The 23,461-nt window shown below is 64.2% G+C and overlaps 3 protein-coding genes across 14 annotated transcripts; 1 reads left to right on the forward strand and 2 right to left on the reverse strand.

The window, feature by feature from the left end:
- Positions 1–473: 473 nt before the first annotated feature.
- Positions 474–8,017, reverse strand: CHRD (chordin). 4 transcript variants are annotated; one of them, NM_204980.4, is made up of 23 exons: positions 6,962–7,165; positions 6,531–6,634; positions 5,919–6,045; positions 5,640–5,786; positions 5,450–5,567; positions 4,786–4,882; positions 4,563–4,704; positions 4,322–4,462; positions 3,934–4,016; positions 3,718–3,865; positions 3,526–3,632; positions 3,326–3,442; positions 3,082–3,238; positions 2,763–3,004; positions 2,562–2,675; positions 2,183–2,383; positions 2,009–2,102; positions 1,823–1,879; positions 1,645–1,748; positions 1,472–1,574; positions 1,236–1,390; positions 1,019–1,112; positions 474–895 (listed from the first exon to the last, which is right to left on the reverse strand). In NM_204980.4, the coding sequence occupies exons 1-23, from the start codon at positions 7,077–7,079 to the stop codon at positions 837–839; spliced, it is 2,829 nt and encodes a 942-aa protein (NP_990311.3). In that variant the 5' UTR covers positions 7,080–7,165; the 3' UTR covers positions 474–836. The 4 variants fall into 4 exon arrangements, with proteins under 4 accessions (NP_990311.3, XP_040561407.1, XP_040561406.1 ...); XM_040705473.2 differs by lacking the exon at positions 6,962–7,165 and adding an exon at positions 7,894–8,017 and having other exon boundaries at positions 476–895; positions 5,919–6,042; XM_040705472.1 differs by lacking the exon at positions 6,962–7,165 and adding an exon at positions 7,894–8,016 and having other exon boundaries at positions 476–895.
- A 3,976-nt stretch (positions 8,018–11,993) lies between these two features.
- THPO (thrombopoietin) lies at positions 11,994–15,061 on the forward strand. Of its 7 annotated transcripts, NM_001001784.2 has the most exons (6): positions 11,994–12,096; positions 12,562–12,996; positions 13,824–13,951; positions 14,057–14,143; positions 14,381–14,545; positions 14,644–15,061. In NM_001001784.2, the coding sequence occupies exons 2-6, from the start codon at positions 12,984–12,986 to the stop codon at positions 14,782–14,784; spliced, it is 534 nt and encodes a 177-aa protein (NP_001001784.1). In that variant the 5' UTR covers positions 11,994–12,096; positions 12,562–12,983; the 3' UTR covers positions 14,785–15,061. The 7 variants fall into 7 exon arrangements, with proteins under 7 accessions (NP_001001784.1, XP_046754298.1, XP_046754297.1 ...); XM_046898342.1 differs by lacking the exon at positions 11,994–12,096 and having other exon boundaries at positions 12,795–12,996; positions 14,057–14,545; XM_015291386.2 differs by lacking the exons at positions 11,994–12,096; positions 12,562–12,996 and having other exon boundaries at positions 13,010–13,951.
- A 416-nt stretch (positions 15,062–15,477) lies between these two features.
- Positions 15,478–17,426, reverse strand: POLR2H (RNA polymerase II subunit H). 3 transcript variants are annotated; one of them, NM_001277465.1, is given in 5 exon segments: positions 15,478–15,998; positions 16,117–16,200; positions 16,345–16,438; positions 17,075–17,158; positions 17,319–17,426. In NM_001277465.1, coding segments are annotated over 5 exon segments (453 nt in total). In that variant the 5' UTR covers positions 17,392–17,426; the 3' UTR covers positions 15,478–15,880.
- Positions 17,427–23,461: the final 6,035 nt, after the last annotated feature.

The raw sequence follows: 23,461 nt of genomic DNA on the forward strand, positions 1-23,461 counted from the left end.
CACGCACAGGGGCTGGGACGCTTCAGCTGGCACCAAGGACTCCATGTCCACCCTAAATGCCATCATGCCATCCTCTTAATGCCCTGGTGCCAGTCCCTGGTGTCAAGACACCAGTACAACCCAGTGTCTCAGTATATGCCAATGCTGCCTAGCATTGTACCAGTGCACCCAGTGCCGTTCCAGCAGAGCCCAGTGTTACTTTCCCTGGCTTAGGGCCCAACCCTGGCACCTCTGTGCCATAATGGGGGTGCTGGGCTCAGAACACTGTACCCACTCTGGCATCACATCTTCAACCACGGGCACTGATTAGGGCCACCCCAGCCCCGCTCTGGTCCCCTCTGGTGCCACCCTACAGCCCTCCATTCCATGTAGAAGCCCCACGCCTCCAAGACCACATGTACCCAGCCACAAGACTTGCGTGTCCCCAAACCCAGCAGCACCAGCACCCATGAATGTGTGATACAGAGAAGAGGAATGGGCAATATCTCTGTCTTTAATAAATACATCGGGACCCCCGTCCCTATAAATTACACACCAAGCCCAGCTGAGCTGGGGCGGGCACAGCGAGACGGGGGTGAGAGGGATTTTACACTATGTACAAGGCGGGCACAATGCCTGCTGCACCCACCAGCCGGGAGCTCGTGGGTGGGAGTGCGGGGTGCCCCGGCTCCCCCAGCCCTGCTGCTGGCTTCTAGGGTGGCTCGGCACTGTGGCTGTGCCCAGAGGGGGTGCCTTCCCCATCCCTGCTCCTCTGTGCCCCGTGCCCAGCCCTGGGGGGGCGATGGGGCTCTGTAGGGCCACCCAGTATCACTGCGCTCTCAAGCTGCGCTCACTGCTCAGCGGCTCCATGCCTCTGCTGTGGCTTCGTGCATCTTTTCTGAGGGTGCATCCGGAGCTGCGGGGGGGAAATGGGGTGAAATGAAGGCATGGAAAGTGTGCAGGTGGGTGACGGTCCCCGAAGGGGTGCAGGAATGCACAGTGTGCTGATGGCTGCCCGAGTCCAGCAGCACCCGCTCACCGCGACACTTGGCACAGCAGGGGTTGTCCCTCCTGGTGGGGCTGGCACAGGCATCTGGCGGGCACTCCTGGCGTTGGCAGTGGGTCTCTCCTGACTGTAGGGAACAAGCAGGGCTGGGACATGGGGGGTACCTGCACCGCCTGCCCAGCTCTGCGCCCACCTGTCCCCAGAGCGCTCAGGGTGGCAAAGGGCATCTCCTCATGCCCAGCACACTCACCACACACCAGCACAGGATGCACTTCATCTCCCCAAAGGGTGGCACTGAGGGGTGCCAGCTCTCGTTGTTGAGGTACCAGCGGCGCCCAAAGCGGCACGCACGGGGTCCGTCCGCCTGCATGCCATCAGTCAGCTCAGGGATGCTCTTCTCAGGGGCTGCGGAGAGGGCACAGGGAGGCTGCATGCCCACAGGGTGTGGGAGGCACAGGGGACAAGAGGGGAGCAGGCTGCACGTACCTGGGCACTGCTTGCAGCAGTCGGAGGGGCTGACGCGCACAGGGTTGGCACAGGTGAGGCGCGGACACTGCACCTTCTCGCAGTGCACTTCACCCGTGGTGCCCTGTGGGGAGCATGCACAGGGCTCAGGGGGGGCACTGGAGCTCCCCTGCTTTGAGATCCCCGGCACCCACCTTGCAGGTGCAGATGGCACATTTGATGAGGCCAAATGGCGGCACGACAGGGTGCCAGCGGGTGCCAGAGCCTCGCCATGTCTTGTCCCCATCAAAGTAGCAGCCTGAAAGTGGAGGAGGTGGGCACAGCATCCACGTGACGGCTGTGGTGCCCTCAGCCTGTGCCCAGGAAACTCACCCTCGCTGCTGTCCCGTGCCCGTTCCAGCTTCAGCTCCTCCTGCTCCATCTTCTTCTCTGCAGGGATCAGGGAGGGCACGCTCAGGATACCAGAGTGGGACCCCCACCTTGTACCCATAGAGATACTGCCCACAGCCCCCCCGTTCTGCCCCACACCCCCCCCAGGAGCTCCTTGTGCCCCCACACCTTCACAGATGGGGCAGCACAGCTCCTCAGGGTGCACCTGGCGGGTACAGTTGAGGGGCTGGCACAGGATGGGATCGCAGATGACCGTGCGCTTCTGGGAACAGCAGGCACATGGCTCATTGAAGGATCCATCATCAATGGGGCCACACTCAGCTCACCCCTATAGCCCCATACCTGGCAGCTGCAGATGGAGCACTTCTTGTCATAGTCAGGCGCCCAGCGGGTGCCATGTGCATGGTGCTGCCCCTCGAAGAAGCAGGAGTTGGGGTCCTTTTTCAGCTGTTCCACATTCCTGCCCTTAGGGCCCTCTGAGAGCTCAGCCTCCCCGGTGGACAGGCGGGCCCCTCCTGGCTGACAGCGGTTGGGGATGTGCACCTGGAGGGCAGCAGTGGGTTGGCACCACGGGCACGCCACTGGGCATCCCACTTAGGCATGCTCATGGCTGGTGGCACCATGGCACCATGGCTGGTGGAGCACATGGCCGTGGGCACACAAGTCCCCACGCTGTCCCCTTCCCAGTGCCAAGCCCTGGGGACGTGTCAGGAGCACATACCCATCCCCGCATCTCCCCACGCGGGTGTGCTTTGGTGCTGACTTGCAGGAATGCGGTGCCCTGTGCCAGGTGCTGCAGCAGCTCAGCATCCAGGTCCTTCACCACCCCCTGAGCCTGCAGGGCAAGGGGGACAAGGGGATATGAGGACTGTCCTGAGACCTGTGCTGACACCGTGGAGTACCTGCTGTGCGCCCTCCTCACCTCAGTGCCATAGAACCCCTTGAGCATCCGCTTGTGCAGGTGCGGCCGAGTGCCCATCTCGCCCAGCTCGGCCACGCCGTGCAGCTGGGCACTGACTGTGCCATCGGCCGGGCGGCCCAGACCCGCCACCACAATCTCGTAGTGCAGGTGGCAGTGCTCATCCAGTGACAGCCACGCGTGGCCCCCGGCCCCACTGCTCACTGGGGGGGATACCAGCTGCCCTGCCAGCGGCACCGGCATCTCTGCGCACAGAGAGGGGCGGTGGGAGGTGATGGGTGAAGGGCTGCACCACCGCTCCCCACTCCCCGTCCCCACGTACCTGTGTAGCGTGCCAGGAGCCCACTGTAGGGCAGGGAGATGACCTGGCCCCGCAGCTCTCCCTCTGCCCAGTCCTTGGTGGCCACGTTGAGGAAGAGCTCATTCTGCAGCAGCATGTGCACATCGCGGGCGCTGGGGCTGTGCCACACTCCTTGAGCCTGGCATGGAAGGGGGGGAAGAACACACATACGGGGTTGTGCCCACTTGTGCCTGTGCCAACCTCGTACCGTGTCACCAGCACTCACCATCCCAGCCCTATAGCTGGGTGTCATGTCGAAGAGGACGTTCCTCCTGTTCTTCCGCCGCGGTTTGGTCTCCAGTGTGACCCCCACCACTTCGCTGCCCGTGCCCACCACCCGCACCTGCAGGCAAGGCGTGGATGGGCAGCAATAGAGTGACCAGTGGGGTGCAGTGCTGTGCCCGGTGCTGTGCCTGTCCCCATTACCTGGTACTCCAGCGTGCCGTTCTCATGCAGCGCCAGCTTGGCCGAGCCCACCGCCCCCGTCTTGGTGGGCTGCAATGCATCTGCGCCGCACAGCACGCTTTGGATGGCTGCACTCAGGCACAGAGAGCAGAGAAAAGGGTGAGGATGGGGTGGAGGCAATGCTATCCCCGCACCCCGCTGTGCCCTGCTCACTGTCACAGCTGCGGCGGGCGGTAATGGTGCCCTCCAGCTGGCGCGGGTGCCGGCCCTGGGTGTCAGCCACGATGCGGAGCTGCCCCTGTGCCAACCACTGCAGCTCATGGGCAGACAGGTCGCTCAGTACCTCCGCGAAGTCGGGGTCCTGGGGGTACAGGCAATGGTGAGGAGGATGCTGGAATACCTGGGGCACGGGGATGGGGATGGCTGTACCTCCATAGTGATGTTGGCATGGGCCTCGCGCAGCGTCTGGCCCTGGTGCAGGATGCGGACCCGCAGCGGTACCCAGGGGGACTCTGGGCATGGCAGAGGGGTTGGGGCTGCAGGGGGTGGCTGGGCATGGGGCTGTGCCCGCTGCTCCCCAAACCCACCCCTTTGCAACCCCACATCCTTGCACAACCCCCCGCCACAACCTCCCACCCGCCCCCATGCACTCCGGCCCACTGCACCCCCACACACCCTGTACCCCAAATGCACGCCCCAAATCCCCCTGCACACAGCCATCACGACCCCACGCATCCCAAGCCAATTGCACACCACGCACCCCTTGAGCCCCCCACTGGTGATGCCATGCCTTGCGGGTGCCCATGCCCACCCTCACCCTCAGCACCCGGCTCCAGCAGTCCACGGGCCATGAGGATGAAGTGTAGGTTGTTCTCGGTGTCGCTCAGCGTCAGCATGGCCATGCCCCCAGCCCCCAGGTGTACGGGGTCTGATGAGGTCAGGATGGCACCAAATGTCTCTGTGCAAGGAGAGGGACATGAGGAGCACCCCAAAGGGAACCCTCTCAGGGGGGTATATGGGTGGGAGGTACACTGGGGCGGAGGAGGGGGAGATCTTACCTGCAAAGAGCGCCCGGTGCTTCAGGATGTGCCCATGCACCTCTCCGGAGGGCTGCGCACGGGTGACGAGGGACACACGGAGCTGCTCCGCACGCAGCAGCTGTATGTTGGCTTTGGACACTGTCCTCCACATCCCACAGAGCTGTGGGCAGAGCAGGGCTGGGCATGGGGCGCCGACATTGGTGTGCTATGCCTCCCACCCTGCCCTCCCTGCTCCTCTCACCATGCCATCCTCAGGGGCTGCGCTCTTCTGCACTGGGTGCTCGAACAGCACGGTGCCCTCGGGGTCACTGAAACGCACACGGCTCGGCCGGCCCAGCCTGCGGGCACCGGGGGTTGAGCAGCAGGGACCCCTTCCCCACACGCCTGGCACCGACCCCATGCTGTGCCCGGGGGGAAGGGGGGGGACACGGAGCAGGGTGCCAGCTGGCATTGGTGCCCAGGGGTCCCCAGGTTGGCACCGTGTGTGGGGGGGTGCGCATTTGGGAAGGACGGAGGGGAGCTGAGCGCTCGGCCTGACTGTAAATTAGGAGCATTTTCGGCTCCGTTTGGCTCCCCCTGCTTGGAGCTGGAAATTAGTCACCACTTTACTATGCAAAGGGGCCTGGAAGTGAGGAAGAGCAGAAGCAACCCGTGAGGGAAGGAGAGAGGGAGAGAGGGACGGACAGCGGGTACCCGGGGAGGGCATGGATTTAGGGTCCTGCGGTGGTGCCCATGAGCTGGGCCATAGGGTGGCACGGTGCCTGCGTCCCACCGCACCCACAGCCCCCTCCCAAAATCTCACCCCACCGACATAACGCTGTGACAGCACTGAGGGCGTGCAGAGGGGAAACTGAGGCACGAGCAGCATCGCACCCTCAGGTTTTAGGCTTTCAGGCTGTGCTCACCGCTCGTAGCTGATGGAGAAGAGCAGGTAGGAGCGCAGCAGGGTGAAGCGAGCCTTGGCCACCGCGCTGGATGTGGGGTGCCACGGCTCGGGGCCGCTCGTCAGCAGGGCCACGAATTCTATGGGGGATTACAGCGATTACTATAAGGAGCACAGGGATGCCCTGCGCTGCAATCCCTGCCTGGGCTCACCTGTGCGGGCATCGTCACGTGCCGAACCCTCAGAGCTGAGGTAGGAGCGGTCATTGTACGGCTTGTCCAGCTCGTCCTCCTTGTCCTGGAAGTACTCAAAGGTGTCAAAAGGTGGCTTGTAGCTCTTCTCCGGGGCTCCTGGCAAGGCTGGCATGGGAGGCACAGTGGGGAGATGGTTGTGGCACAGGTAACCCCGACACCAAGGAGCCCCTCCGTGGGGGTGCCCCGTGTCCCCTGTCCCAGGCTGAGCCCAGCAGCGGGTGACAGCACCACGCTCACCTTTGGGACAGGTATGGCAGCAGTGCCCGGGCAACAGCGTGGCACGGGGGCAGGTGGGAACGGGGCAATCCTGCTTCATGTTCTTGCAGTTCACTTTCCCCACTGGTTTCCCTCGGCGATTCCTCTGCTGGGGTAGTGAGAACCGTACCAAATTGTGCCACAGATACATCTAATCCCAATGCCCAGCTCCAGTGGATGGCACGGTGGTGGGTAGCAGTGCTCTCCTGGCACAGCCCCGAACCCCTCAGCCCATCTGCACAACCCCTGGGCCCCGCACACCTTGCGCAGCCCCCAGCTGTTTGTATGGCAGCCAAATCCCGGCCCCCACCCCCCTGCCCAGCTGTGCGTGGCCCCTCCAGCCCCACCTCGGGAGGATGCTGGAGGGGGGGCCGTCTCCGAGGAGGGGAGGGAGGAGAATGGAGCATGAGCCTTTAACCCTCCGCTGCTGGGGGGCACCCAGGTGTGGGGCCGGCTGGACGAATCTCCACTGCCCTTTCCCTTGGGGTGGGGGTACTGAATGAAGGGGGGTGATCCCCTCTCCAGCAGAGCCTCAAGTGGGGGGGGGTGGGGGGGGGTCCCCTCTCCTAGCAGGGGGCGGGGGGGGGCACTCACCGTCTCGCAGTGGCAGATCACGCAGCGCATCACCCCAAAGGGCTCCCCCAGGTCGGGGTGCCACGTCTCCTCCAGCGCGTAGAAACGTCCCCCGAAGGCACAACCTGCAGATGAACCCCCGCCCCATCGTCGGAACACCCCCGCAAGAAAAAAGTCACCTCCGGGCCGCGGGTACCCCCCTGCCGCAGCCCCGATGGGGCGGACAGCGTCCGGCACCGCCCCGTCGGGTACGGACCCGGTTATTGGGACCGAACGGCGGTACAGGCAGGCGGGGGGTGGGGGGGGGGACACGGAGTTGGGGGGCATAAAAGGGGTGCACGGGTTGGGTGCAGGAAAAGAGGGTGCACGGGTTGGAAGAAAAAGGATTGCATGCAGCGGGGGTGCACGGAAAGGGGGATCGAAGGGAAAGGGGTGCAAGAAGGGGGTCCTACCTGCCGCCCCCCCGGGGGGCAGCGGCTCGCTGTCGGGCCGGATGGGCAGGGCGAGCTTGGGGCGGGCGGTGCGGACGGGCAGGGCGAGCAGGGCGAGCAGCAGCAGGGCGGTGCGCATGGTGCCGGGGAACCGGGGGAACCGGGCGGCCGGGGGCGGGGAGGGGGGGCCGGGCGCTGCCTGCTGCCTCCGCTGCCACCGCCTCTGCCCGGCCGCCGGCCCCGGCCCCGCTTTATAGGCGGCGGCATGGGCAAGCGGGAGCTGCGAGCCCTGTGCAAACAAAGGGCCGCTAATGAGGCGCAGGCAGCGGCCGGCCGGGGGGACGCGCCCCCGCCGCGATCCGAGCCCCCCCCCCCACAGCGGGTCCCGGCCCCCCTGGCATAAGGACCCCCCCAGCCGCTGACCCCCCGCTCTGGGAGAATAGGGTACCTCCGCCCACGGGTATCCTAGGGAGCCCCCCGTCCGTGAAGCACCATGGGGACCCCTTGGCATGGAGCATCCCTGGGATCCCCCCCTGAACCACTGGTCCCCTCCCAGACATGGGGTACCTCGGGTATGGAGCTCCCCACTTACATGGCAACCCTGGAGCATGAGCGTGATGGGCAACCCCTTCACCCATGCGCCCCCGCTCAGGGTGTGGGGCACCCCCAAGAGCTTGGCATGCAGGGGACCCCCCTCACATCCGCACAGCACTCACTGGGGCAATGCAGAACCACACCCACATCCCACTCTGTGGGGCTTGGGGTATTCCTGGGCGCTGGACACCATGAGTACACCCCAATCCACATCCCTCCTCACACTCCCCCAGGACATAAAGCCCTGCAAGCCCTCATTTCCCTCACACCATAGGGTCACCCATGGGACAAAAGGCACATCTCCCCTCAGCATCCCCCCCCAAATCTGCACTGCGCCGTGTGATGTCAGACTCACGCACCCCACAACATGTGCCTTTGGCATCCCCAAATCCTGGTGCAGATGGCAATCCCAGAGCAGGACCACAGGACCGTTCCCACGAGCGTGGGGACAAGACCTGGGGTCCCAGGGAGGTGCCGCGGCCGAGGGTACGGGAACAGCACCCAGCACGGATCCTGCTCTTCACCCACATGTGCCCGGGCTGATGAGGGCAGCAGCGGTGGTGGGCAGGGAGCAGACACCATGGGAAGGCCTGGGGAGAGCGCAGTCGAGCTGGGGAAACTGAGGCACAGGGCACAAGGAGGGGGGTGGTGGTGCGTACCACCCGTGTCTCCCCCACCAGCAGGGAGGGAACGGGGTGCCGGGTCCCCCCCACCACTGGGGAGGCAGGCGGGTGTGCAGGGGAGGAGGGGGAAGCGCTGGGCTGCCAAAATCAACTCTGGGCGGTGCAAACAGCCGGCCAGCTGCACGGTGTAACTAGGGAAACACGGCGCAGCTGGAGCACAACAGGCCCTTACCTCCCCAGAAAGCTCCTCCTGGGCCTCCCCGCAGCACAGCGCGCGGCTGGGGGGGCTGCAACCCCACGCACCGTGCCCCTGCTGCCACGGTGCCCCATCCCTGTGCCCTCCCCCACCCCTCTTGGCACGAGCGAGCCCCGGCAAGGGGTAGCCGGGTTTCCCCATCGGGACATCCCATTGGCACCTCCAGGGCCGGGCCACTTACGGACATGCCATGCGCGACGCCCTACTGCTCGCAGTGGGCTATGCCCGGCAGCGTGGCACCCCGTTCCCCTGCCCACCCCGTCAGTGCCACCGACCTGTCCCTGCTCCTCTCTCCCGTTGTCCCTGTTGGCCTGGGATCCGGTGGCAGGGGAGGGCTGGGGGCTGCGTGGCCGTGCCAGCGTCACCGCCCGGTGCCCACCACCGTGGCGCAGCCCGGGGGGAACGGCGGGGAGCGAGCGGGGCAGAGCGGGGAGGAGGAGGCGGGCGATGGCTGTCGGCCGCCCCGCCGGTGCCAGGAATCCGCCGCTGGCTCCGCGCACCCGGAGCTCGTCACAGTCTCCTGGCTCGGCTGCGGGGATGTGGGGAAGCAACAGGGGAAGCTCCCTCCCCTTTCCCGGGAAGGAAGGAAAGCTGGGAGAGCCGCGGCCTTGGCATGGGGGAAACTGAGGCATGGGGAGGGCACGGGGGTAGAGAGGTGTCACTGCTACAACGGGGGCACGTGGCGTGGGAGGAAACGGGCGTGGGATGAGATAGGATACGCACGGGCATCCCTACCCCACAGCCCCACACGGCCCTGTAAAGTCCTGGAAGTGCCCCCCAGGGGTCTCCGTACTTTTGGGGTGGGAAGGGGTCCCGGTGCCGCCAGCTGGTTCCCGGCGCCCGCACATGCACTGGGAGCTCCCGGCACAAAGGCGGCTCTGAGGCGCCCCGCAGCCGGGCCTGGCGCCGGCACAGCCCCAACGGGACAGGGCTGCCGGCTGCGGGCAGCTGGAGCTGCATGGGGACAGAGCCAGGCAGCCACGGCCACTCTGTGCCACCCCGTAAGCTGGAGCAGGTGCCCGGCCCCGTGGCATGGGGGTGCCGAGAGCGCATCAGGGTGGGCACACTGATGACGCTGCTCCCCTGCACCCCAGAATGCTGTGTGGGCTCTGCGTGGGCTGTGCGGGCTCTGTGGCCGTGTGGCCACGAAGGGTCACTCAGAGGGGCCACCATCCCTGGTGGGTCCCTCTCTGCCCGGTGGTGCCGTGCCTGGCTTTGGGGTGCCCGTGCCAGCGCTGCCGCCCCACGCAGCTCCCTATTGTCTGTCCCTATTAGCTGCTGTCTGCTTCAGGCTTTGAACATGAGCCGGGCTCGGGGCGGCAGGAAGGAGCCTCTTTTCTCCCCAGGGATGGGGTCGAAACGAAACCGCACGCCCTAACCCCTTCCCACGGCCTCCATCCTCCCCCAGGCACTTTGGCACCCCGTGCCGTGAGCAATGGGGACCGGACCCGACCGGAGCTGGAGAGCCACAGGGACACCCCACTCTCCAAAAAGAGCCCCCCTCGCCCATCCCACTATGGCCTCCCCAAACCTCTGTGCAGAACGAAGCCGTGCCCCGTGACTAATCCCCCCCGGCCTCGCACATACGCGGTGGGGAGGGGGGTGCTGTCGTAATGGGTGGAAATATCTCATAATTCACGTTGGACACGGGGATTGCAGCCGTTCCGGCAATATTTGCACAACTGGCAGGCGGCTCGCAGGGCTGGGCCGCCCCAGACGAAGGCAGGGGGGGGGGTCTGGAGGCGGAGGGTGTTTGGGGGTGGCAGGTATGGGGTGAGGGGGTGCAGCCGGGGAGCTGGGGGAGCGGCTGCTTTTCGTCTCCAGACACATGGAGTTTATTAGGGACTGCGTGTTCTCAGTGCGGTGGGGATGGATGGGGCTCTCCGTCCCTTCTTGCCTTATGGCGGGGGGAGGAGGGGGGGGACGACAGGATGTGGGCAGAGACCCCAAAGCATCCTCGTGCTATGCTCGGGGCACTGTGCCCACTCCCAGTGAGCCACCATGGGGCACCCAAAGGTGCCGGTGCCCCCTCAACCACAGACATCCCCTTCATCCCTATGGGAAGAAGGCAGGGGGCGCGTGGGGCACGGGGGGGGCCTGTTTGGCATGGGGATTAGCACACTCCCAGAGCAATCGATGGTGGTCTCCCCCCCTCCCCACCGGACATGCAGGCAAATATTTGTGCCCAGACTTCACGGGACGGCGAGAAGGAATTTCATTCTTGCGCCCACCTGCGGCTCGGCTGCCTGGCATTAACCCCTTCACCACCCCAGGGGAGGGAGGGAGGGAGGTACCCTGCTGGTGCCCCCCATGCGGGCAGTGGAGCGGGCAAGGAGTGCAGCAGGGCAGCATTTGGTGCAGATGGGGCACGGTTGGCCACAGCTCTGGGCGTGCCCATGGCAGCGCTGTTGCTCATTGTGGGCCCAGCACGGTTTATCCTGGCAACCCCCTACTAGACATCCCCTGTGCAGGGCCTGTGGGATATGGGGAATGGGCAAACCGTGCCGGCCCTCTGCCCAGGTTCCCATCCACAGCACCTACCGGCTCCCCGGGCTGCTCCTGGGAGCGGGACGGTGGGGCACGGAGAGCTCTGTTTGCCCACGGATGTTTATTGACAATTTGCAAATGTAAAACAGGACCGGAGGGGGTTGAGATCTGTGCCTGTGGTGGGGTGGGGGGAGCACAGGGCCTGCTCACAGCATCCTGCTGGCACCCCCGGCTCTGTCCCTTGTTCCCCAGCCCCTTTGTGCCCAGCTGGGCCCTGAGCAAACGGGGCTGTTTGCTCACTCCGGGATTAGCTGCTCTCTTTGTTCCTTTGACTTTCTCTTCCCTTTATGCCGGACCCTTTTATGGGGGCTTCAAAGGGGGCTCAGACCCCCCCCTAGCCCCCCCCCCTGCCTGCAAAGCCCACGTTGGTTTCCCGTGTCCCACTGCTTTGCACCAACATCCTGGGGGTGCCTACTGGGGACACCTGGGTGGCCCACGGCGACAGCAGCTGTGTCACCTGCCCCGTCCTCCCCCGCTGCCTGGCACCTCTGGCTGCCCTTGGCACTTGTTGGAGTGGGTGCGAACGGCCGCTCCCCGCAGCAGGATTCCCGGCACTTTGCACCCTGTAAGCAGAGGTGGGAAACACAGCACTGGGATCCGGCCAGCTGCACGGCTCTGCGTCCCCCCAGGACAGCACATCCCAGCAGTGCCATTCCCAGCAGGAAAACAGCAAGCTGCCTGCTGGCGTTGCTGGAAGGAGCGTTTTGGGGTGAAGGGCACCCTGCCGTGCTCTGGTGCCCACCGGCATCCAGCAGCCATCCTGCCACGTACCAGCTGCCCCATTTCCCCAACGAGCTTTTTGCCTTATTATGAAGGCTACGGGGCACTGCAGAACTTCAGCCCGGTGCTGTGAGGGGCTGCGTGGCCAGAGAGGGACGGGGACCGGGGCATAACGCTGGGGACTGTGAGAAGGGATCAGAGTTGGGAGTGAGGACAGAGCTGTCCCAGGGTGCCAGCGGGGCGCGTTTGCAGCCCGTCACGTCCGCAGAGCCGGGACACGGCCGTAGGGGGAAGCCCAGCGGTGTTTGACCCCGGCGCTCACGGCTGCCGCCAAACCGGGCTGCACTGCGTCACCAGCGCCGTCCCCACAGCCACGGGGCTGCCAGAACCCACCAGGACCCCCCGCCACCCGCAAGGTGGGTTGATGGCTGCGGAGCCAGGGGGGCGTGGGGCGGGTGGGCACGGTGGGGCCGAGGTGTTTACTCCGGTTGCTGTCACCTGATCGGGGGCTGCCGGGAACCGCTGGCCATGGGGACGGGGTGCGAGCGTGCCAGAGCAGTGCTGTGCGTAGCGTGCAGGACGATGAGGTTTGGGGGCTCCGGAGGGGGTGTAGGTGTGAATGCAGGGGGCTGCACGATGGTGGAGCGCATAGGAGCCACGTGAGCATGCAACCCACAGTGCACGCGTGGGGCTGTGGTGCAAGTGGGGGTGTGGGTGCGCACGTGAGTACAGATGTGCACATGGGCACGTGTGCCCTCTCCTGCCTTTGGGGGTCTCTCTAAGCTCTCTCCACCAAAAAAAAACCCATTTCCTGGCTCCCACTCCCCATTACTGTCTCTCGGCACACAGCACCACTGACGCGTCTATCCTGCCGGTTCCAGGACCACCTTTGTGTCACAGATAGGCACGGCCGCCGTTCCAAGCGCCGATATCCCACTTGCAGATCACTCACGCCCAGGGTGAGGGGCAGGTGAGTGCCTGGGGACGCCCTTCCCGATCCCGGAGCCAAGGGAGGAAGCGGCTGGAGGCAGGAAGCCGTCCTCAGGGCCCCCGGAGCACTTTTGCTCGAAGGTCAGCAGCAGCACAACAGGAAATCACGCTGCCCCGGCACAGCGGCCGGACCAGAGTGCTGCGCCGTGCTGTGCTGCCCGAGGGGTGTTCCCAGCCCCCAGCTCTCCATCCCGGCCCGGTGGCTTGCGGGGGGGCCCGCGCCACAGCTGCTCTCCATGGAAGGGGGACGGGAGCCGGGGAGAAGCCGCTGGCCCCAGGGTGGAGGATGCAGGGCTGAAGCCCCCAGCAGAGCATGGAGCTGAACAGTGAGTGCGGGGTGAAGGGGACGGGCACGAGTGGGAAGGGGCACTGTTGCGGCAGTGGAAAACCAAATCACAGTCCCAGCCTCCCTGGCACGGGCACAGCCCTCACCCCACACGTTGGAAGTGAATGCTAAGGGTGGCTCTGGTTTGGTTATAGCTGCCCACTGCCAGTTTGGCATCTCGCTGCGTCCAGCCTCGGGGAGCAGGTTCTGCCCTATCCTTTTGGGGACAGGTGCAATGCCGAGGTGGCAGCGAGCAGGGACACAGGTGGATGAACCGAGGGCTCTCAGAGATGGCAGTCAGCAGCATGGAGCTCAGAAGTCAGCCAGCTGAGGGGGTGCCTGGGGCAGCAACGTGCCCGTGGTGCCGGCCGAGGCCATGCACAGGCGAGCCCTTGGCTGCTGCAGTGGCGAGGAGCCGACGTGCACGGCGGGAGGCTGCAGGCAGGGATTCCCCGAAATGCACGTGACAGCCAGAGCTGCTCCTGGCACAAACTCCTAAGAGGAGGGCCTGCGCAGGGAACACAGCACAGCTCCCTGCCTGCTTCCCGGGCTGGAGCTGAGCCTAAAACCCAGCACTAACGCTTGTCACTTCCCCCCAGCCCTTCTGCACTGCTGGGAAATCCCACCTCTGCTCAGACAGAGACATGTCCCCAGGAATAGGAGGGAGACAAGACCCTTCTCAGCCCCCAAAACCTCCTCACGCCCTACTACAAGGCAATCCCAGACACCACCAGACCAGGCAGAGCAGTTGCTGCTGTAGGCGTTACCTGAGTTGGGGCTCTCTGAGGAGGGCGGCCAGGTGCACACGGGTATCCCCTTCTTTCTCAGGACTACTGCTCCTCACATCTTTCCTCCTGCACGTCAAAGAGGGCCATGCCAGGCCAATGGGGCCAATCTGCGACAATAGACTGATCCAGAAGTACATCGGGGAGGCCAAGGACATGGAGAAGAGAGTGGTGAGGAAGCAGTGCCCCCCAAAACCCAGTACCAGGCTGGGCTGGCAAGACAGAGCTGGGAGCAGCTCCTGGCATCTCACTGCAGCAGCTCTTCTCCCCCAACAGAGCGAGTGCCAGGCACTACCTGCACTCAGCTGCCCCGTGGTTCTGCCTTTGGTGGACTTCAACATGCGACAGTGGAAAAACAAATCGGTGAGAGGGGTTGGGAGGATGGTGCTGGGGTGCCCATGGGACTTGAGAACGAGCCCCTGGGTAAGCAGAGGGATACGGTCACCAAACAAGCTGAACAAGAAGCTTGTAGGAACAGTTGGTGGCACAGGAGCATTGTGTGGGGATGAGGTGGAGGATCCATCTGTATCAAGGGTGGGCACGGGAACGATGGGCCTGCAGCCCAGCGCCAGTGGGGTCAGCACACACACTGCTCCACAGGATGAGATTAAGCGGCGTGAGATCCTGTGCAACCTGGTGCTGCTGGTGGGCGCTGTGACAGAGGCTCAGGGCCAGGTGAGCCAGGAATGCGGGGCTGGGCAGCTGAGCCAGCTCTATCGACACGCCAGCTCCTTCCTCCTGCTCCTGCAGACCTTTGGCTGGGAGGTGAGGCCTCACCGCGTGAGCAAGGACACCTTCAGGGCAGGTGTCAGCTGGGCGTGATGGCATTTGTGACCCCCCCCCATCTCACTCTTGCCCCTCAGGAAGGGCCCTGGGAGCCAGGCTGCTCCCCACGCTCCATTGAACAGACTCACGTCACTGAGATCTTCCTCACCTACCGCCAGCTGGTGCAGGGCAAGCTGCGCTTCTTCTTCCACAACTTGGCTAAGGACTCATGTGACTGAGACTGGGGGGAAGCAGGGACCTCCAGCCCAGGCCTGATGAAGCTGTACACAGGATTCAACACTGACAAGAGGTCAGAGCAATCCCATAGGATGATGAGCCATTCTCTGGGTGCCCAGGAAGGTGCCACAGGGAAAGGGTTGGCTCCTTTTCCACAAGCCTTTGGCTATCACATAGCTCAGAGTGGCCAAAAGCAGCCATACCTGTGCAGCACGAGGCACGTGCCCTGTTCCTATCAGACTGTGAATGCTTTAACAATTAAAGAACTATTTTTCTAAAGGATTGTTTGTGTCTTGCTGTTCCCCCTGCTGTGGCACTGGCCTGTGAAGTATACACCAGCCTCTGGGAGAGGCAGCAGCAGAAGCACACGCTCCTGTTTTCCCCACAGCGTTTAGCTCCCTCCTGTGGTGACTGCCATCTCTGCAGGGCAGACGGGCTCAGATGGCGATGTGAGATGATAATGTCCCTTGCTTTCTGGTATCCACCTGCCAATCCCACTGTGCTGAGTTCTGGGGTCACACAGCACCACTCAGACTAGGCCAAGCCCCTCCAGGAGCTGCAGCTTGAAAGCCAGTGCTCCTGACGTGGTAGGTTTGCTGTCTGCTATCACAACACCCTCCGTGAGCATCCCATCTTCATCTACCAGCCTGCCTTCTGGGAAGGCAGCCTCACCTCTCAGCCACAACAACCACAACTAGAAAAAACATAGCAGTTTAATTAAGAGCCACATCTGTCTCAGAACAGCTCCTTAGAAAATGATACCCAGCCCTTGCACAGACAGGTAGATGTCCCAGTCCAGCTGCCCCTGGCCAGAGCTGGGGCTAAGCCTGCTTCTGAAGTGCAGGAAGGTGAGAAGAGACCAGCAGGCAAGGGCCACAGAGTACCCATGGTCTTCACTGAAAATGAGGCACCAACCCCTACACAGAAGGGAAACAGTCAGAAAAGACCAGGATGACAAAGGGGGAATGCCTCCTCCTCCACCACCATCACAGGAACTGGGCAGCACAGGTGCTGGGGCAGGATTTGGCATGATGGTGTCCTGTCTGCTCGCCAGCAGAATGTCTCTGGGGCAGGGAGCCCAGTGAGGTGCATCATATCCTAGAAGGCCAACTTCTTCATCAGCAGGTAAACTCTGGAGTCCACTTCAAACCCATGCAGATTGTTTGCGTCTCCCTGAAGGCGCATGAGCAGCCCCCCGTAGGACACATAAGCAGAGCTGGGGCAGGAGGAGAGGAGTGGTGAGAGCAGGGAAACCCATAGGAGACCCAGTCAAGACACTGCTGCCTCCCCACCACCCTCAGGCAATGCGTCCCCTTCTGGCAACAGACACTCACAGGCGCGTGGCTGCCTCTGTGGATGTCTCATCCCCCTCAATCCTGTACACCTTGCCATACATCACGTACTCGAACTGGTCTGCCCTGCAATGAGAGGAGGGGAGCTCAGAAAAGTGCCAGAACTGTCACCCCCCTCCTCCCCACAGTCCCTAGCAGAGCATCCTCTAGAAAAAGGCACCTTGCAGCCTTTCAGCACTCCAACTCTTTCACCACTGTGAGCCACAGTACCTGGAGGGCCTGTCATCTGTAGGGTTGTACTCCCCATCATCCAATGTGCCATCCTCATACAGGGTGCTGGCAATGACCAAACGGAATTTGTCACCTGGGAGGAGATGGCAAAGGAGTGGTGAGAAGGCACAGCCAGAGCAATGGCAGCCACAGTGGCAGCTGCAGCACATCTGCAGCAAGGAAGTGCCCCGGTGAGTTTGTTATGAACCCAGTTCCTGTGTATTCTCCAACAGGATAGCAGAAATCGAGGGAGACACATACCTTTATCTCTCCCTACAGATGTTTATCACCACTGCAGAGCCACCAGATCAGCACAACTAATATTCTCAGGGCACATAGCAAGAGAACTGCATGAAGAGCCTTGGAAAGTTGAGCTTGCCCTGGGCAGGTACGCAAGATCAGCCCCCTCCTTATCTTATTTATGGTAACTTTTCCATTCAGTTAACGTATTTAGCCACTGAAGCCCATTTCAAAAGCTCTCCATAAGGCCCGGGTGCCATTAGCTGACACAGTTTTGCCAAGGGGCATCTCTAGGGGACGGGCCAGAACTGATTCTACACAAAGCCCACACAGCAACGAGCCTGAACACAGCTCAGCCCCAGCACAGCGCCAGCACCACGCACCCCTGCGACGAAGGGACAGCCCAACACCACGCACTGCCCGCACGCAGCAGGCCGGGCCTCCCTCCTCCCTCCTCCCCACCCCCCTGCTCCCCATCCCGGCGGCGTACCGAGGTCCACGGGGTAGATCTGGATGTTGACGTCCAGGATGAGGTCCATCTTGAAGGACTCGCTCTCGCAGTGCAGGCGAGACACTGGGTAGAGCGGGGCGGTCGGCCACGGTTAGGCCACGGTTAGACCCCGCCGCCCCCACACCCGTCCCCCCTCCCACGTCGGCACCGGGGCCGCTCGGAGGCCCGAATGAGAGCAAGGGCTCAGGGAAGAGGGGATGGGAACAGGAGGGTTCTAGCTCACCACGGTCGAACTTCTTGCCCTCGGGGTCGATATCTTTCACATCGAAGATGTCCTCGAAAAGTATGCCGGCCATGGCGGAACGGCCTGGCTCCCGCTACGGCGCACGATGATGACGCGTTTCCGCATCCGGCACGCTACGGGCAGCGGGGCGGAAATACCTTCATGGTGGGCGGGGCTAGATCCACGCCCGCGCAGTGCGACCGGCAGAGGTGCCCGCGCGGTCCTAGTGCCGCCAGCAGCGCCCCCTGCAGGCTGGGGGGTGCACTGCGGCGTGGGGGGGCGGCAGGGGGCGCTGCGCGGCCGCGGATCGCACCGCGTGGGCCGGGCACGGCAGCGGGGAGCGCGGTCACGGCGGGCACCTCCCCAGCGGGACGCGGCTCCGAGCGGGGCGTGGGGGCAGCGCCCGGGGACAGCGCACGAAGGCAGCCCCGCTCGCCGGCCCCGCAGGAGCAGCCGGGGGCGGTGCGGCGCTCGCTGCCGGGAGGGTGGGGGCAGCAGCGCCCCGGGAGGCGCACGGCGTCACCCCGCACCTCTCGTGTGTCACCCCCCGCCCCACCAACGTCACACCTCCCGGTGTCGCCTTCCCTCCGTGTCACCCCCCGGTGCCACCCGGCTCCCAGCGTCAGCCCCCCTCCATGGGTGACACGAAGGGCTGCGGCCGCGCCGTGCCGTGCGGGTGGGCGGAGGGGGGCGCCGGCACGGAGGGACACGGGGGGACACGGAGGGACGCGGAGGGACACGGAGGGACACGGAGGGACAGAGGGACAGAGGGACGCGGGCTGCCGGCCCCTCACCGCTGGGGACGAGGAGCCGAGGCTGGGGGTGGCCGTCGCTCGGCGCCCCCGCCCCGTGGCACCTGCCAGGTGCCCGCCGTCGCCTCCTTATCTGGAGCCAAACAAACCCTTCCGGCTCCTGGTGCCGCTCTGTGCCCGCAGCACCGGCCCTCACCCCCCCCTCCCCCGGGTTCCCAGGCTGCGGGGACCCCACAGGCCGACCCCAGGTGCTCTGCAGCCCCCGGTGCACTGAGATGGTGGGGGCAGGTATATGTGGGGGGGGGGCACAGCCCTGCCCCTGCCTTGGTGCACCCAAAAACAGCCCAGCACACAGTGGGGCCCGCTGGGGGTCCCTCCATGTGGGCTCTCCCCAGGTTGGGATCACAGTGCTCGCAGTGGCAGGCTGTGTGTGTGTGTGGGGGGGGGGGGGGGGCGTTAGCCGTGGGGCTGTTATCTTCCACTGATAAATTATACAACATGAGCGTGGCTTTGAACAGCAGCCAGAGCAGCCAGGCCTCCATCCGGTGGGGCAGCGTTGGGCGGCCAACACAGCCTCCAGTGATCTCCAATGGGGGGTGGGGGATGGTGATGGAGATGGGGTCGTGGCTTTGGAGCGAGGGGCTGATGGGGATGGGGAGCGCATACTGCACACCTCCCGGGGTGCTCAATGGTCCCCAGAAGCAAAGCAGAGAGGCACAGCGAGCAGCACGGCCACGGCGGCACCTGGGTGTCTGGGCGGCCCCAAATCCCTGCCTGCACCCTAAATCCGTTTCCCCAAAGCCTGCCCGGCTCGGGGTGGGAGCGCTGCTTCAGAGGCGGCCGCGGTCCCTCTTATCTTTGGGCACAAAGGAGCCGCGGCACCGCCGTTATGGAGCAAACAAACGTGGGGAGAGGCTGGGAGGGCCCGTTGGCATCGGGCGGGAGGGTGGCACCGTCCCCGTGCTTGCGGTGCTATGGGGTGCAGCGGTGACATCCCCCCACCGAGCGGCCCCCCTAAGCCTGGGGTTGGGCAGGAAGAGACCGAGCCAAAATTAAGCTGTTAATGAGTCTGTCTGTCACCAGGTTGCCAATGACCCATGTGGGTAAGGAGGAGATGATGGAGGTGGCATGGGGCAACCTCACAGCCCACCCGATCATCCCCTCATTAGCACCGCATCGCCCTGAGTGAGGGACAAGGCCCTGGGCAGGGATTAGCCCCTTCCCCTCCCTGCTGTGGCAGAGATGGGCGATGAAGGAAGGAAAAAAATGAGCTTTGGGGGAAAAATATGTGATAAGTGGCCGTCCTCTGCCCCTGGGGTGCAGGGCCTGGGGAACAGCCCGCGCCCCACAGCCCCGTCCCTGTCCCCGAATTCCTGCGGGCTGATGCTGACGTCTGTTTTTCCGTGACACCTCGGCCGGTGCTGCAGGGGACACGGGGCCATCTCCCCGCAGCTGTCATCGCGCTGGGCTGTCCCCGTGATGGCCCTTATCAGCGGGCGGCCCTGGGCTGCGGGCTGCGGCCCCCGATGGTGGTGGGGGGCTGCGTGCCCTTTCCTGCCGCCCTCTGTGCCCCACGTTGGGGTCTCGGGGATGTCTGATGGGTGCTGTGTCCCACGGGGTCTCCTCTTCTCCCAAAACTCACCGATGCTCCTCCCTCCACCCGAACCCACCAACCGAACCTGGCTGAGCTGGGTTGGGATGAGAGCCGCGGGATTTTGGAGGGCTCCAAATTAGCTTAATGGCTTTGGAAGACAAACAGATTAGAGAGCTGCAGCGGTCAGGGCAGGGATCAGCTAAATTGGAAGCAGAGGCAGCGACCCAATCCCTCCGGCCAGCCCCACGCCACATTCCTGCAGCACCCACCGGCCCGTCCCCATCGCCCCCATCCCTCCCTGCGGTTCTGGGTCACAGCAGTCCCTTCCCTCTGCCCCGGGTTTTGGCCACGCGTCAGCGGCCTCCGGGCGTTGCTGCGCTTCCCCTTCCCTTTCCCTTCCTGTCCCTTTCCCGTTCCCTGTGCCCCTTTTCCCTGCCATGTCCCTTTGCACCACTCCTCCCGTGCCATGCGGGCTGCAGGGCCACCACTGCCACCGCGTGAGAGGGGGCGCAGGGGGTGCTGGGCGTGAGAGGTGCGGGGGGGCACGGGGCTGCTGCCAGGGCCCTGTTGGTTTCAGCAAAGCACCCGAGACAGAGGTGCAATCCTGCAGCCCTGCTTTGCTGAGCGGGTGCTGCATCCCTGATGGCATCACGTCCCCTCCAGCAGCCGGACGTGTCTCTGGTGCCGGGATACCGGGGAGCCGGCTGCCTGTTTCGGGGCGCCATCTCCCAGCATCACTGGTGAGCTGAGTGCGGCAGGTCTCAGCAGCGCAGCAGGAGGAAGAGGAGGAGGGGAGGAAGGCCGGGTGTGGGGGACAGCCTCCTGCTGCCGTGTCCCCCCCAGCATCCCCGTCCCCCTCCCACCACCGCTTCCTGCGCGGGCGGCCCAGGGCTGGCGATGAAAGCCGCCCCAGCAGATGTTTCTGGCTTGTTTTCATCTCATTAACTGTTTCCTCTTTTATTATGGGATAAATTATTAATTGTTCGAAGCGAGGAAGAAAGAAAAGAGAAATCCTGACCGAGATCCCGGGAGGGAGGCGGGCACGAGATGGCACGGCGCGGGGAGGGCAGGGGGATGGGGTCCGTGGGCTGCAGGCGGCCCTCAGCGGTGCCCTCAGCCCCAAAAAGAGGCCGGGGGTGTGCGGGGGGCTGCCGGCACCTGGCCTCCATCAGCAGCCACTGGAAGTAACCTGGGCAGACAGAGGCCGAGGGGGGGGCTGAGCCGCCTGGCACCCGGCACAGAGCTCTCCTGCCGTGGCTGAGGACGGACGCGCTCATTGCACGTCCCTTCCAGAGCTGTGAAAAGGGGCTCAGCTCCGCCTCTGCCCCGTGAAATATTCATGGCCCGCATCGACGAGTTAATTTAATTGCCCTGATGAGGAGCTGAATAATTTACGTTCTTCTTTGCAAGTGGGTCGGGAGACATCATTAGTGGCTGAGCTGGGAGCAGGGGGACGTGTCCCCGGGGTGAGGCACTGAGACCCCATGCAGCCCCGCAGCGCTGTGCCTGCAGCCTCCCTCCGGCCCCGTCCCGACACGTTGGTCCACAGCCAGCAGGATGAAATGTGGCTCCAAGAAGGGGCCCGGCCGTGCCGGCGCGCTCGGGATTCCTGAGATAACGGGGACAGGCAGGACAGGGACCTTTATTTGCATTTTTTTTCCCTTGAAACGGATGGAGCCCTTTCTTGGGGGGACCCCGTCTGGCTGCCACGACACCAAGAGGGACTGTGTGGGGATAGCTGTGATTTGGGATTCATTCCCCCGAGCCCCGATGCTCATCCTCTGTCCGGGTAACCCACGCAGAGTGCGGAAAACCCCCAATTTTCCCATCCTCCAGCACAGTGTGGGCCCATTCCATGCCTTCCCCTCGTGCCCAGCCCCACAGCTCAGTGCGAAGCTGCGTCCCACGCCTGCTTGGTGGCCCGGGTGAAGCCCACAGCAGCACTGCTTTATGGCCACGCCAGGAAATCTGGGGCCAGAGGCCGTGGCCAAGGCAGGGCTGAGCCAGCGGGGCGATAACACCCGTGTTTCCTCCCGGCTGTGCCGCATCCGGTAGCCCCGTGCCGGGGGGTAAAGCAGAGCTGGGGGGCAGAGCCCATCCCCATAGCAGGGCTGGGGTCCTGCAGGTGCGTCCCGCACCGGGTGCAGCTGTGCCAGGGGGAAGCTTTGCATGGGATGACCCCAAAACGCCCTCTTGCAGGGTCCGGGCTCTGTGCCATGCCCCTCTCCTGGCATCCCCGCTCGGAGGGGCCACGGTGATCAGGGTGTAATTAAAAACGCAATTAAGCGCTGCCACTTAGCAGAAAAGTCATACAGTTTGGGGATAATTATCTGACAATATAACAAGTTGCCCAACATTAATCAGGCGCTGATCTGCTCCTGCAGCTGTGCTCCCTGCTCCGGCCCCACTCGCTTAATGGCATCGTTTAGGAGACAGCCATAAATCAGCTTCTTATGGGGGTCCCGGGGGGGCAGCGTGGTGTCCCCTGGCCGTGGGACCCCGCCACCTCCGTGCCCTCATTTGGGGGTTTTTGAGTGGGCATTGCCATGGGTTTGGGTGATGGGGCGTCCCAGTGGGGTGGCTGTGCTCTGGGGGCACGCCCCCTCTTCTCTCCCCATGGGAACCCCAGCAGCCCCATGGGAACCCAAGGGATGGGGGTCCCGTGGGGCTGGGAGCTGAATTAGCAGCTCTGAAGGCCATCAGCGAGCGGGGAATTAATGAGTATTTACAGCTTGTGTTTGCCAGCGTTAATGAAGTCCTTGTGCTGGAACAATATTAACTCAGGAGCAGACGGGTCCTCCCCCGGCATCCCGCAGCATCGCCCCTATTCTGGGCAGCCCCCGCTTGGATTCAGCCTCCCGGTGCCCCCATCTCCACACAGTCGCCCCCAGGGGCAGCCCCCACACCCCGCCCGTCCCCGTACGTTCGGGATGGGGGCACGGCCCAGCATCGCTCCCACTTCTAAGGGCCGCGGATAAAAGCGGGGATTGTCCCCTTTGTGCCCGTGGGCTGGGGAGGGGGAACCCGGAGGGAACGCGGCAGCTTAAGGCATTCACTTCTCCCCTCATTCGCCGCTTCTGCCGCAAAATCCCATTACAAAGGGCTTAGCGGCCGCGCCGAGGAAGAGGTCACTCGCGGGGGCCCTCGAGAAGATTTCCCGGCCATAAAAAGCGCGAGAAAAGAGCAACCCCGGCGGCTGCGGCGCCCTGCGAGCCGTGAGCGCGGCCACCGGCAATGGGAGCACCGATGCCGCTCCGCGCCCGCCGTGCCCCCCCGGCTGCGCCCGGCAGGACGGTTACAGCACCCAGCTGGGCTGCTTCACCTTTATCACCCCGAAAGCAAATAAAATCGGGCTGCGCGTTGATGTGCCGGCTTTATGCGCGGCCATAAAGCGGCCGTGCGAGCGGAAGGGTGCTGCCGAGAGCCAGCTGTGCCACCCCGCTCCTCGCGTCCTGCTTTGTCCCCGCAGTGCCACCGGCGCTGACCCAGTATGCGGGCACACGGGGGGCTGCTGGGAGCCCCATGTTGGGCGTGGGGCGCCGGGTGGGTAATGTGGGGTGGGTGCCTTGGGGACACGCGGTGGGTTTTGGACGCGAAACACAATGCGTAGGGGCGCAGCGTGCCATGGGAGAGGCGCGAGGATGGGGACAGGGACGTGGCACAGCTGTGGGGTAGGCACCGCTTTTGTCTGCAGCCGGAGCAAGGCGCAGGCGGTCTCTGAAAGGATCGGGGCGAGCGCCCGGGCAGGATGGAAATGAGCCCCCAGGGGTCCGCCCGACACAAAGGCGCCCGCTGGG

Source organism: Gallus gallus, chromosome 9 (assembly GCF_016699485.2).
Source record: "Gallus gallus isolate bGalGal1 chromosome 9, bGalGal1.mat.broiler.GRCg7b, whole genome shotgun sequence".
Taxonomy (NCBI): Eukaryota; Metazoa; Chordata; class Aves; order Galliformes; family Phasianidae; genus Gallus; species Gallus gallus.

What these genes read in the sequence shown, in the direction of transcription:
- CHRD (NM_204980.4), bottom strand. Translation starts at nt 7,079, where the DNA reads ATGCGCACCGCCCTGCTGCTGCTCGCCCTGCTCGCCCTGCCCGTCCGC. An exon ending in GCTGGAGCCGGGTGCTGAGG is followed by an intron (nt 4,017 to 4,321) that starts GTGAGGGTGGGC and finishes TGCCATGCCCAG; the next exon opens with AGTCCCCCTGGGTACCGCTG. An exon ending in GGCACGGGACAGCAGCGAGG is followed by an intron (nt 1,749 to 1,822) that starts GTGAGTTTCCTG and finishes CTCCACTTTCAG; the next exon opens with GCTGCTACTTTGATGGGGAC.
- THPO (XM_040705491.1), top strand. Translation starts at nt 13,640, where the DNA reads ATGTCCCCAGGAATAGGAGGGAGACAAGACCCTTCTCAGCCCCCAAAA. An exon ending in TGCAGACCTTTGGCTGGGAG is followed by an intron (nt 14,546 to 14,643) that starts GTGAGGCCTCAC and finishes CTTGCCCCTCAG; the next exon opens with GAAGGGCCCTGGGAGCCAGG.